The sequence below is a fragment of the Cupressus sempervirens genome, chromosome 2 (assembly GCF_028749045.1).
Source record: "Cupressus sempervirens isolate cs-2001-9-10 chromosome 2, ASM2874904v1, whole genome shotgun sequence".
NCBI classification, from domain to species: Eukaryota; Viridiplantae; Streptophyta; class Pinopsida; order Cupressales; family Cupressaceae; genus Cupressus; species Cupressus sempervirens.
Window position 1 is genome coordinate 529900820 of NC_143119.1, and position 14411 is coordinate 529915230.

At 32.5% G+C, this 14411-nt stretch overlaps 1 protein-coding gene across 1 annotated transcript; it reads left to right on the top strand.

Annotated features, from left to right (window-relative positions):
- Positions 1 to 5721: 5721 nt before the first annotated feature.
- On the top strand, positions 5722 to 8211 carry LOC149573291 (uncharacterized). The gene is made up of 7 exons (XM_089812127.1): positions 5722 to 6255; positions 6386 to 6519; positions 6610 to 6679; positions 6798 to 7068; positions 7167 to 7263; positions 7361 to 7703; positions 8001 to 8211. Exons 4-6 carry the CDS (start codon positions 6974 to 6976, stop codon positions 7523 to 7525), a joined length of 357 nt encoding a protein of 118 aa, XP_089668253.1. The 5' UTR covers positions 5722 to 6255; positions 6386 to 6519; positions 6610 to 6679; positions 6798 to 6973; the 3' UTR covers positions 7526 to 7703; positions 8001 to 8211.
- The last annotated feature ends 6200 nt before the right edge of the window (positions 8212 to 14411 follow it).

Here is a 14411-nt window from a genome sequence, read left to right on the forward strand (position 1 = left end):
AGATGCATATGTTGGTTCACAACCCCTTTGCCTCCCCTTCCCCTATTTGCTCCATAAATGGAAGATGAAGATCTCCATTTATTCGCCTACCTCGAAACAAAATTTTTCTTTGCTAGATGGTGCATGGTTTCAAGTTATTAGGAAAAAAATGCTAGAAGGTGATTTTAGCTTTTGCACGCAAATCCTACTTAAAATTGACAAGGATTCATAGAAACCTTAGCCCCCCATTATAGCTCGAAAGGAAAGGAGGGAGAAAGCCAGACTTCGCAAAAGAAATCCTTCTGCTTCAGTTGCTCCTATGAATCAAGACCTCCCTTAGAGGATTGACAATATCTTGGCCATCCCTCTCCCATCTCAAATGCCCTCCTTTGCTATAGGGGCACAAACCATTTTGCTAGGGGGTTTTGCAAGAACAAAGATGGCTCAAGATATCTCTTCCGTTACAGAAACAAATGAAAACCCTAACTCACGCCTGGGATTAGAAGAGGATACACGCATCTATGATCAAAATGCTCTAGCATCATCCAGTAGCTTCAGAATTTTGGCTTTTTGGCATGGCTACAACCAAGCAAGGATGATCACTTGGTGGAACTTTTCTTTTTGTGGGCAGGTAAGTATTGCTCCTTTGGAATGTGATTTTTATTGTCTCGATTATGCTTGTGAAAATCTAAGCAAAATCTTGGTCTTCGAGGGCAAAATTTATTTTGAATCCTCCCCCTTCTTGTTTTTTGATTTTCCCCAAAATTTTGACTCACCACTGTGAATTGCAAAGGTTACCTACTAGTTCAATTTGGGATCCTTCGATTCTCCTTACGAAAACAAGATGTGTTGCAAAGCATTGGAAATTGCTTAAGCTATTTTTAGGGTGTGTAATACCTCCTTCCCATCACAAGGAATGTAAATTTCAACTTTTGATCAACCCATGTTTTGGCCTTTCAAAATTGACAATTAACAACGATAATACATCTTTTGGTATTTACCCTAAACTCTAAACAAGGGACATCAATGCAAATGGGTCACTAGTACTTTTGGGTTCCATTTTCAACCTAAATTTTTGACGACATGCCAATTTGGCTTGTCAAATTCATTTAAAAAAATAAAAATGATCTCGATAACGTCAAAATTATGACGATACTTAAGTTTTTAGTTAAGTTTTTACTCAAAATTTCGATGACACTTAAGCTTATTGTTGAAATTTCGATGTTGTCGGGATATAAAGGAAAAAAGAAAAGTTAAACTTCATTTTATTTTCACCTGGCAAAGTGCGGGTGGGAGGGTTTAGTGTTGTTCCTAGGCGTGATGGCAATCTTTTTCAATGGAAAAGGAAGAAAAGGAAAAGGAAAAGGAAGGGTTTTGTATACACAATGTAGTACAGGTGGCTTACATACAACCACATTTAGGGCCCGTGGGAGTAGGAGGCTAGGTTAGTACAGGTGGCTTACATATATTAAAGCTCTAGGGCTTTCATTTGTTGATGAATCCTTCTAATCCATGTTGCAACATACATATCTTGCAATCATAAAATCTTAAGATGTCTTTGTGTTTTGATATATGCTCATTACCGATTACTTGCTTGGAAATTTCAAATCTTTTTCAACCAAATTTGGTAGAACTAAATTGTATTTGAGAAAATACATGGGCAATGTCTACACCATCACATTAATATCTATGCATCCAATTATAGCTTCAAATTTAGCACATTGTATTTATCATTAGAACGTTAGTTGCTTTTAGTTATTTGTGTTGCTTCCTCCCCTCATCCCTTGTCGTGCCCTTGCCTTATCAATTTTCTAGAAATGTATCCTATCTTGGAACCTTAGAGGAACACCACAAGTTTTGGGATAATATTAGTTTTTACTGAACTATGGAAGATCATAGTGGATGATGTATCTATATTGAATGTTCATTTTGAAGTTTCAATTGTTTGAAAGAAAAATTTGTTATAGATGACCATTTTAAAGATTTATTTTACCATTCATGCGCATCTGTTGGAAGGTATTTTGAAATGATAATACTTTGATTAATTCAATGAAAAATTATTCATTATCTATACATAGATTCTTTTGTAGTCATATATTATTTTGGACTGTTTGAATTGCATATTTCTTGGCATGCATTGAGTAATAATGGAACCTTGTACACCCACCTTCAGTAGTTGAGCCACAGGCTATGATTTGATATTTTGGTCATATACTATAGGTATTAGTGTCATTCAAGATCAATGAATGTCGTAATATTCAATGGAGTGAAAAGACAAATACACGTATTGCTGAAAAAATGATGTTAGGAAACATGGTTTTCTCTTTCAAACAGTGTTTCTTGTTTCTTTTAGAATGTGGAGAGGCATTCTTTTCATAAAAATATTATATTTGCTTATGGAAGGTTAAGATGTACTTTTTATCCAAGTTATTTTTCAACCACTCAAAACCTATTTGGTTATGTGCGTTCAAATTTTGAGCATTGAAAACCTTCTTTCATTAGGGATTTAAACATCTTGAACAACATTACATAACTTATAAAATTTTCATAGTTTTTCACAAAATAAGACTCATTTTTAAGGTATAAAATGATGATGACAATTAAATTAAAAATTTCAAAATAACTTTAAATATTTATTAACATTTAAAATGAGCCATGTATTTTGTTGAATAAATAGACCTTAATTGTTTTAACATTTAACCATACAAAGAACATGAGAACAATTGGCTCTAGCTACAAACATTAATTGTAGAAGGATGTAGGAGGAACCCATAGAATGCATAATTATCAGAGTGTTATTGGAAAGGGTCATAGACTCATAGGGAAACCAATAAAAGAGACACCTTATATACTAATTGGAGAAACTCAAGAAAGTCCAGAAATGGAGCTGACAAAAAAGAAACTTCCACCTAATATATTTACATGGTAGGTGAACCCTTACTTTAGGTAGCTCTAATAAAACTATGCAAACCCATTGACTTGTTAAGAAAAATAAATTCCATGGTGAGCTAACAAGCAAAAATCTAAAAGTATTGATGAACTTATTTGTTATCTTACTCCTTCAAATTTGGTTTTAATATCCCTAAAACACACATCATCTTTGTGTTAGGTAGCATATCCAAATAACCATGCCTCATAAAAAATAATTTGAAATTTGAATTCTCTTCTTCTTATCACGTGTCATTTACAACTTCTTAAATAAGCCAAATTATTAGAATTTCAAGTCTTTTAGTGCATCTTTGATTATATTCGCATCTATAATGTGGTGACTTGAAGAATCCCTTTCTACCATTGGATTAGAACAATCACATTTAGGGCTTGTGGGAGTAGTAGGAGGCTAGGTCAATACACATGGTTTATATATATTAAAGCTCTAGGGCTTTCATTTTGTGGATTTATCCTCAGACCCATGGGTTACGCTTATTAAGAAGTTTTTAGAATAAGCACCACCAAGTATAAAGTTTTGTTTTATTGGTAAGATATTGGGTCATGGAGAAGTTTTTCAATTATAATTATATTTGGTTGCACCGATGAAGTGGTCAGTAATTTTTTATTCAACATTTATGTGTAGATTTTGCAAATGTCAGGTAGATGATTGCCGATAAGTAAAATATTGATCAATAACTTTTCATTTAAATAATGGAAGATGCATTCTGTTAGTAAAGTTTGACACTTCAATATTATTCTGCTTCTTGTTTGGGCGTGTTTAAAATGTGGACATTAAAAATCAAAAAATTGTTAGATCAATGCCATTTTTTTTTTGTAACATGCAAAGTTGACAAATCTAGAACTTTGCATTTTTTGTAATGTGACTCCTCAAAAAGAGTGACATCTTTAGTAACAATCCTAGTTTTTTGTGAATTTAACTATACTAATGCAAGGGAATCTCTCTCTCTCTCTCTCTCTCTCTCTCTCTGATTTCACACACACCTTGCAAAATCCATTCAATTGACTAGGCTTAAATTTGAAAACTTAAAACAAGCATTATAGTATTCTTCTTGATGCAGGGGATTCCTTGTACATACCACAAAACAATTGCTACAAATTCCACTGATGGAGATACCTTAATGAACTCTCTAACAACACCACATTACCACAGTTATATAAATTATCAACCTCTCTTAGACATACACTGCAATACATAAATGCTTCAAACAATTGTAAAAAACTACAAACTCCAATAGAAATTACTCATACCAAACCAATTGAATTAATATGTCAACAATGGAAGCTGAAATAATATTGACATGACAGCCATAGGGGCTGATAAAATCATCACAAACTAATGTAAAACTGATCCATCACAAAAACTTTACATAAGCCTTAAATTTGAAAGAGAATGGGAAAATTGTCTGCATGTCTAAGTCCGTAGGCTTCATAAAACACCTTCAAATTTTGAATCTAACATCAAGACCACCTTCAAAAGCAACTATAACACAAAAGCCACCTGCAAATTTGATTAAAACCTTCATTCCTTCCTTTTTCAAATCTAAATCAGCAAACTCTTGCTTCAACTGGGTTGTTTGGCTTATACCATCTCTTCGTTCTCTGCCTTCAGTGATCTTAATTCAATGGTGAATTCAGTTGCAATAAATTGGTATGTGGAAACTGTGAGTATATTGAGCAAAATGGGCATTAGAAAAACTCGTAAGAGTTGTATGCATCAAAAGTCCCCAGTAACTTATACAAAATGAGTTCTATACATATATCTATAATCCCAACACTAAGGATTCCAGCCAATTCAAAGTGAAGAGTTTCTTGGAGAAAAAAAAAATACTACAATATTACAAAATTCCAGAAAACTACGAAATTGGATACCCCAACTTGGTGGAGTCATAAGTTTCTATTGGTGCCCAAAATTCAAAACTGCTTACATTGTTAGAAAGGTATTGAAGAGATCTAATTTCAGTATTGTAAAACTATGCTTTTGGGTAATGATTTAAGTAACTGACAACACTTCCAATCCCAAAATTCTCTAAAAATGCCAATTAGTAAAACATAGAAGATACCAAATAATTAGATTCTAAAACTTATTTGGTAGATAGCTCTTTGTATTTTCTATCAAGTTCTACACTATTTTGCGACCTAGGTCAATTAATAAGCAACACAATTGCATTTTCAAGGCACGTGAGGGAAATCATGTTTTTGTATGTGCGATAAAATCAATAAGTGTAGGGGAAGAGCTACTAATAGATTACAATTTGAATCACATAGATACAAAGAAAGTTACTATCATGGGACTTGTAAGTACTATATATGTAATATTTAAACTAATTACTTCCAATTAAAAACTCCAATATACAATGTACCATTTTATTGATAATTTTTTTTGCTAAATCGACTATTCTTTCATTGTACTTATGTTTATATATATTCTTTTTCACATGATGACATGGTGATCCATTAGATGATAGAGGCAGGGATGTTGCTCCCACCCCTTCTTCAGCGTAGGTTAACCTTTTGTATAAAAATTGGTGTAATTTTATAGAATGTCATATTATTATGTTATTTTCCTTAAGGTTTTGGACTTTTTAAATTTTTTTCCTAATATTTTTGTCACAATTTGATGCTTAGGGAAAGGGAAAACAACAAATTACACGAGCAATTAGTTGCTGATATGGCAGACACAGTATTATGCAATGATGACATCACATATACTAGTGACCCTATAAGCATGTCTAAAAAGAGCCTCAAAAGCATCAATCTAGAAATTCTTGCACTTGTGATGGATCCAAATCCAACTGAAGAGAAAGAGGTGATGAGAAATGAATTGTGTCATAGAGAACGTTGTCTGGAAGTAAGAAACAATGAATCTTTAGGTAGGACAATAGTTCAATAGAGCTTTATGTTTTATACTAACTTATGGATCATGAACCAAAATATGTATGTGTTGTTACAACATATTTTGAGACCTTACCCAGTTGTTCCACTTGATGAGGGTACATGTGCATCTCCTATAGGTATGCAATTTCAATCTTCAACTATTAGAAGGGTTATCATCAAAATCACTAATGCTTCTCTATTATAGTTCATTAATAGTCAAAACTGCACCATTATTTGCTTCATGATTATTATTGACAGTATTATATTATTGTTGTCATGTTTTTGCAATCTATATTTAAAAAAAGATAATAAATTGTATAAATGATTATTTTTTAGGTCATGACAACATGCATATCCCTCCTTCGATGAGGTCGACTAACACGTTGAGATCACCGACTGCAGGATCAACAACAAGGAGCATGCAAACATCCATGCCTACATCAACTAGAGCTAGTAAATTCTTGTTTTGCTACATTTTCTTATGTGTTAAATATGATTTGATTTGTACTTTCTTGTTCATTTGATTATAGTATGACATTGATTAACTCTGTGTAGTGATAAGTACACTTTCTCATGATGATAGAACAGATACAATTAATGGTGATAATTTACCATTCTTTCCTAGACTAGCCCGTATTACTTCTACAAGATCATTGGAGGCATCATTGTTGATGGTTGGGAAAGATATGATTCCATTAAAATTGCCTAAGATTCAGGGTACTTTAAAATTGTAATTATTTAGAGTGTAATTGTAGTTTACTTATTCATAACTCATTTTCGACTAATGATCCCATGATGATTTTGTAGGAAACAATCTTTTTTATGAAACTTTATTTGATTTAACATTGAAGATATTTGGGCCCACATTACAGAAAAGGTATGTAGCTTCATCTAATTGGTAGAGTATTTTTCCATTCATCCATTTGTTGTAATATATTTAAGGTACATAACATGAACTAATTTTTTTATCTAACAATTTTGTTTTTTGTTAAAAGGTGGAATGAGAAAGGCCTTGAATTAAAAGATCATCTCATAAAATCTCTAGAGGATCTCTTTGGTCAAAATATTTTTAACAGAGTACAAATTCTTAAAAAAACTTGCAAACATTTAAAGACTACGAGACCAATAAAGAAGGGCTCTAAAGGTCAACCCAGAGTACGAGTATCCTCCTATGGTTCCAAAGCTAGAGTGGAATGAAATCATTGAAGATGCAAAAGAGATAAGACTAAAAGATAAAGGAATTAAACCTCCACCCGACAAAAATAGGTATGTGGTAGTATTATTGTAATTATGCACAAATTAATGATCTTTATATTTATATAATCTAACATATTTCTAACATATTTCAAAGTTTACCTATATAGGCTGCAAGATACATCAAAGGCTACAGAAGCTAGAAAAGATAAGGTTGGTCAACACCATCTTGGCTCTGGTGGATATATAAAAATTCATTCACGACTTGTAAGTAGCAGCAAATGAAATTTTGTATCAATTTTTTTAATATAAAATTACAAATAAGAAATTCATTCAATATTGATGATATTATGCAAAAATGCAGCACATTGAATTTAATCCAGCACCCATAGAAGAGGTCAAACAAATTAGCTTCAAGCAAGGCTACAAAGTAGCAGTTTCCCACCACCGCAAAGATTCCAGTGGCCAAAGAGATGTATTAGATTCTGGTGCATTGGTTCAAACACAGATAAATAGGCCTAATGAATAATAACTAAAATAGATAAATTCATGAGAAATAATCTATTTGATGTTAATTTTGAACAATGATAACAATGCGCATGACATTTCACTGCAACCTTCCACTCCCGACACAGATCTTACTCATGATGATGAAGGCACAAATCCTACACATGACAAAGGCCTTGATGTGCATCACAATGATAGAGGTACATATTCAATTTCTATTAAAAATTAATTATGTAATTATTAATAAAATTTAACATCTTAAATTGCAATTGGTGTAACCTTTTTGTGATAATTTTTTAGTATACAGAACATCATGGTGATAGAGTTGAGAGTGATGTTAGTGTTGAGGATGTTGAGGTTGGGGATGAAAAAAAGTGATAATAGATGATGTGGCACTATCATGTAAAGAAAAATACCTATTATGTTCTTTAAATGAATGAAATACTTATAACATTTAAAAAATGTTTAGAATTAAACCCATTTATTTCTTATTGCAGGGGCACATCAACCTTATGCTCAAAACAAGAAGAGGAAGCCTCATGTCATAAGATTAGATCCATAAGAGCCACATGAGAATGTCGAAGATAGTCACGATGTGCCTATTAGCCTTTATCTTTGACAAAAGAAAAAACAAAAGAAGAAATGAATGTTAAAAATCTTGTTTGATGATTTTTTTATGATTGTTGCTTATTAATGAATTTTATGTCATGTTATTGAATATTGTAATGTGATTATAATGACTGATATGAATTATTGATGAATGTTTATACGTATTAATGAATTATATGTTATGTTAATGAATGTTATGTGATTCTAATGATTCAATGATATAGTTCTTAAATGAATGAATGAAATATTTACTTAGATGTTAACAAGAAATTTAGAGTGATTATAGGGGGGGAGGCCAAAATGAGCTTCCACTTTCACGTGGTTGGCCTTGTTAATTAAAGAATATGAAAGGTTTTTCGAAACCAAGTGAATATCAAACTAAACCTATCAAAACTAAGCACCAATCAATAGTAAATTTGGACCTATTTTTCGATGAGTGTTGGTCAAAAGTTTGACTCTCAAAGGTCAAAAAGTATCGTTGTTATAATTTCATCTAAATTTTAATGTAGGTCATGATTGTCTATTTATTGATGGAATAATCTGTCGAAAATCATCCTAATCTATGTCACAAGGCAATGTTAGACAACAAGTACGGAATGTTGAAAGTTCGACAATTATGCAATGGTTATTGACAACCATTGTGGTCTAAAGATCGATGTTTACAAAATTATTTTTTACAAAATTATTTTTGACGAGTCGACAATAGGCCGCGTCAAAATATGGACACAAATGTGATTTGTATAGACAAGTGTTTCATACCATCGACGATAGGTGTCATCAAAATATCAACTAAGAGGCGTCAAAATTTTGACGACAACTAGAATTTAAAAAAATAAATTCAAATAGTCTCACTGTATTAGGATAATAATATTCATATGAGTGCCAACCCTTGGTTCCTATTGAGTCAAAAATCATAGTATAGAATAAAGGTTATTAATAACAAGAGCGTTGATGGCCAAGGGAAGATGGGGAAGAGGTTAAGATTATTTGGAAAATGGTAGACCAAAGATAGAATATGCCACACCATCCTTTTTATGCACTTGATAGTTATTTAGATATAAAATTAGTAAAAGTTAATTGTGACAAACAAGATGAGATAAAATTGGTCTTATTTGAAGCAACATATATGATGGTCCCTCAAGATAGAGTTAGGGAAAAACCTAGTAGGAATCTAATCATTTTAAAGACTTGGAAGAAATTATATTGAATAAGGTAGGCAAAGGCATATACAAGGTAAACTTTGGTGCTTCTAATCCACAACAACAAGAGGAATAAAATATAATTAAAAGGAAGCCCTCTAATTTGTATGGTCTAGGAAGTATAAATAGGCACTTAAAACCTTGTTTTAAGACCACAAATACAATTTGGATGAAAATCTAACTAATGGCATGTCGAGCTTCCACACCTGGACAATATTGTAGGCCTTTCCAAAATCAATTGAAGTCAAGAACCCATACTAGATTAGCAAGTTTGCAGACTTGTTAGATATTTATGATTTTAGAGAACCTCATCATTAGAATCACAAGTTTGATAACCAATGGGATGGGTAGAATAAAACAGGATCCCTCTAGTTGCAAATTTCTTCTAGATTGGAGCTTTGCCTCCAATTTCGGTCAAACAATGTTAGATTCTCTTAGAAGGTTGGGAATTACCATTTTGGAGTGTGAAGCCAGCTCTATGACAACAAATCATCATACAATGTTGAAGAAATTTCTTTTTTACATCAATGAGTATCAAATGAAAGATGTCTCTAATGTAAAACTATCATGCCCAAAACCTACAAGGCAAAAATACCACAATTTTTTTTTTAGGACCCTTTATGTTTTGCAATGAGGTTGGATGATGATGTGATGTTAATTTGATAAAGTTTACATTTGCATTGGGTTGGGCTAATTTTTAAAAGGTAAACCGTTATACTTAATGTGGATCAGTTGCATTCTAAGGTTACGAGTTACAATGGAAATTCATATATTGGTTGACTATTTTGAATTTCGGTCAGAGAGGTAGGGTATACTTCAACTTCGTTAGTTAGTTTAATGTAGTTCCTTTGTAAGTTACATCCAAATTATGGGGTAAAGTTATGTTGTTCTTAACCTAATGTATATCATGTTTTGAATACTTCTAAATTGCTTTTATAATTATTGCTACATATGTCTATTAACTAGCGATTAGTCCTTGCATGGTGATGATGATTCATTAGTTTCAATATCGGGGTTTGATACCCTAACTAATCATTGATTCATATCCTATAATACTGACTAACTTATCATCTCATTGCATCACTACTAACCACAATTTATTGAAGAATTCATCACTTCCTAAATTAACTTTTACACCAGCCAAATCAATTTCAAATTTATTTTACTTCTACTCCCTAATTTATTCCAATTTCTTAATTAAAAGTTGGTATCTATATTTAAAAATTATTATTATTTTTTTTTTTATAAAAAATCCCTTAATAAATATAAATTAACATTTCCATTAAAACCTAACTATCCCTTTTAAAAATTTCCTAAGAATAATCAACACTAACCTACTACCCATCTACCTATCATACTACCTTTTCATGATATTTCATTTAAATTATCCTACACATAATTTATTATAGAACATGTACTTATTATTTATTATTTTACCTTTATATGCTAATTTATATTCTATTTTATCTACGCCACCTTTTTCTAAGTCTTAGCGCCCCCCCCCCACTTTTTCTAGCTACTTTTTCCCCTACATTCCCAAGTACCTATGTCCTATGTACTACCCATGCCTTACAACCCTTACATGGAGGTGTGAACCATCATGAATTTAATATAAGCCAACTCTAAGAATTAATTTCAAGGTAGGTGGGAGGAGTGGGAAGGGATGAGGGAATGGTGGGACCATCTCCCATCTCATCTTTTTTATATTAATTTTTTTTTATGAGATTTGACTTATAGTCAAGACCTAGCTGCCATACATAGGGAGAATGTATTTTTTTTTAATTCTTCTTTTTCTAAAGGTACTTGCTAATATTTATGACCCCCCTCCCCCCCCTGTCACCTCTTTTAAGAGGTTATATATATATATATATATATATATATATATATATATATATATATTTCGTTTGTTCACCTTATTATTAAATTTCTGACACTGTACTTGGTTCCTTCATTTTTTATTAACTTCTTGTAAGGCAATATAATTGTGATGGATGAGTTAATGATTTTTATAATGGTATTGGTAAGGAAATGCTTTTTTTTTATTCTGAATGTATTATTTTATTGACTTTATTTGAGGAGAGGCTTTTGTTTGAGTTGCCATACATTTTCGAGCAAGTGAATATGCACCTACATGCCTCATTTTTATAGTTGAACTTATTTGCCTAGTTTTCTTCATATATGCTTTATGATTATTTATAATTGAGTTGGTGATATTCTACCATTGAATAATGCATTCCAATAAATATTCTATATAGCAATCTAATGTTTTGCACATAAACACTATCATATTGCTTTCAAAATTTAGTTCCAAGATCCTTTATTATGAGGTATAAATGAAATCTTTTGCATGCAACTTCGTGAACATCAAGTATTTTGATCTCATTGATGAATTTAATCTAATTACGAATACAATAGCTATTGATTGCATATTCTTCATCTATACATGCATCAAGATTGATCATAAAATGCATCTAATTGTTTCTATGAGAATGGAGGATAATATGATTCAAGAGATAATTTCCTTCACATCTTACTAATGTCTACAACGATGCTTAATTTTTTTTTCTTCAATACATTCATATTCAAAATAATGGAACAACAACATCAATACAAGGAAATTCTCTTTCATGATCCTCTCAAGCTTCCATCCAATACACTTGTCAAGCATGAACATAGGGTGGTGAAATCACCATATCAAATGTACACAATGGAAAGACCTTTTTACAATACATAGATGATTCACAACTTCTCTATTGACAAAATAATAATAGCAATAACAACACTTTTAAAAAGACAAATAGAATCACATATCAAGATGGAGTTTGTTTCTCCATTTCATTCACAAATACAATAGTGTCTTCTTCTCCTATGCAATGGAAAGACTACATGAACTCCAAGTTTCCAAGAATCATCAAGTAAAACCTGCAAAAGAGATAGAAAAATGGGGAACCATGGAGGCTCACCTCCGATCCTAGGCCTCAAGGAGGCCACCCAACAAGCTTGGGATAACAAGGCACAAACGGTTGCACACCTTCAAGCTCACATATCATGCATAATTATAACAACACATCTCAACACAACACAACACAATACAAACCATCCCAAGGCTAGCAACAGATTCTACAATAGAATCAAGATATATGGTGAAGGTGGGCTCTCTCCATGAGGGGAATTTCAAATCCATGAATCACATATATTCACATATTCTCATAAGTAACATGCCCTTCCAAGGCTTAACAATGTCTTCCCTCTTCATACACCTCCTTATACCTCCCAAGAATGCAAGTAATCATGAAGTCCATACCCATTGAAACACATCTAATCATCTCCATGCATGGGAGAGTTTCTCAACTACATGAGTGAGCCCAACTAACCCCTTCACCCAAGTATCTCTCCCCTTCCAAGGGTGAGTGATGCTTCACACCCATTTTACACAAACAAACAACATGAACAAACACAAGATTCAAGGAAGAAATCACATAAAACTTCTCACATTCAACACACATACAACAAGATTCTTCACAAAACCACAATTACACCATATCAAATCTACAATGCAATGAAGAAACACCATGGATCATGGGTACCAACCTCACTCCAAGAAATGGCAAATGAAAGTTGTTGTAGAGCTCCCTACCCTCTTCCTCCAAACCTTAAATTTCTCTAAAGTTAGAGAGTGGGTAAGTGGGTTTCTAGTTTGGCCAATTCTCTATATAAAACTTCCATTTTCTGATTCAATAAAAAATTCATTCTTTTTTAGGTCTCCTAGGTCTTCTAGGCACTCTAGTGGTCAATTTTAGCTCCCTAACTTGAAGTATTATCATGGGTAAGGTTTATTTTCATCAAAAATACACCTTGGAGCTACTTTTCAGCCCTCATAATGCTAGGTCAAGGCCAATTTCGAATTTCCTATGGTGGTAACCTTTGTTTCCCTTACTAAGTCAAGGAAATATGTCCAATTCTTAACTAAGGATTTTAACTTGAGATAAGGTGGCTACATGATCCATCTTAAGAGAACATGTCATTTTCACATAACGAGTACAAGTGTCAAGTGACACACACAAATTCCACTACACATCACACATGACATGGTTTGAATCTACTCATGAAATACATACTACACACATACATCTCACATTTACAAAATAAACATCACAACAAGGTTTACGAATCTTCTAAAGATTCACTTTGGCAGTGTCATATTAACATGTTTTTATACCTTGTTTTCCCGTTATGTTTCCATAGTTCCTTTTTTGCACACTAAACTCAAGAATCAATAGTCCAATGAAAGGTCACATATAAAATACATATGAAAGTAAAAATACATGATAATTTAATTATTCTAAAATTCACATATAATATATTTCATAATTAACTTCCTATTCCCCATCATTTGCTTATAAAACATTTAATCATTAAACCTCAAAAATTTGCATATTACTGACTTTCCTAACAAGATCAATTTAAGCATTTGAATTAAAACATGATTCCATTTTCTATCATAATAATGAAGTACTGATTAAACATCCATTAATTCATCAACTATGCTAATTAAGTCCTAATACATATCATAATAGGAAATCACAAGGTAAATATCATCAGATAAGTAGCAAAATTTACTGCCCATCAAGTCTCAAAAATATATGTTAAGATATACAATACTAAGTAAAAAAAATAAAAATATAGTGTCTATGCTATGATGGGTTGGGGTGAGGCCTCACATCCTCCCCCCCATGCATGAACTTCCTCCTAGAGTTCATCAAAAAGATAGGTGTACTGTGCTCTGATCTGTGCTGCATCCTCCCATGATGTCGTGACCTCATCATAACAATCCCATTGGACTCTAACCTGGTCCAACTCTCTACCTCAAAGTGAGAGGGTCTATCGAGCCAATATGCAGATAGGATCCGAGGCTATCTATTTGTCTGACTCCACCTACAAGGCATCCCAATCCATGAGGTGAGACTCATCATAAATATACTTCTGCAATATAGAAACATGAAATACATCATGGATATGTGATAGGCTAGGTGATAGGGCTAGATGATAGGCGACTAGTCCCATACGCTCCAAAATCTTGAAGGGTCCAACAAAGTGAGG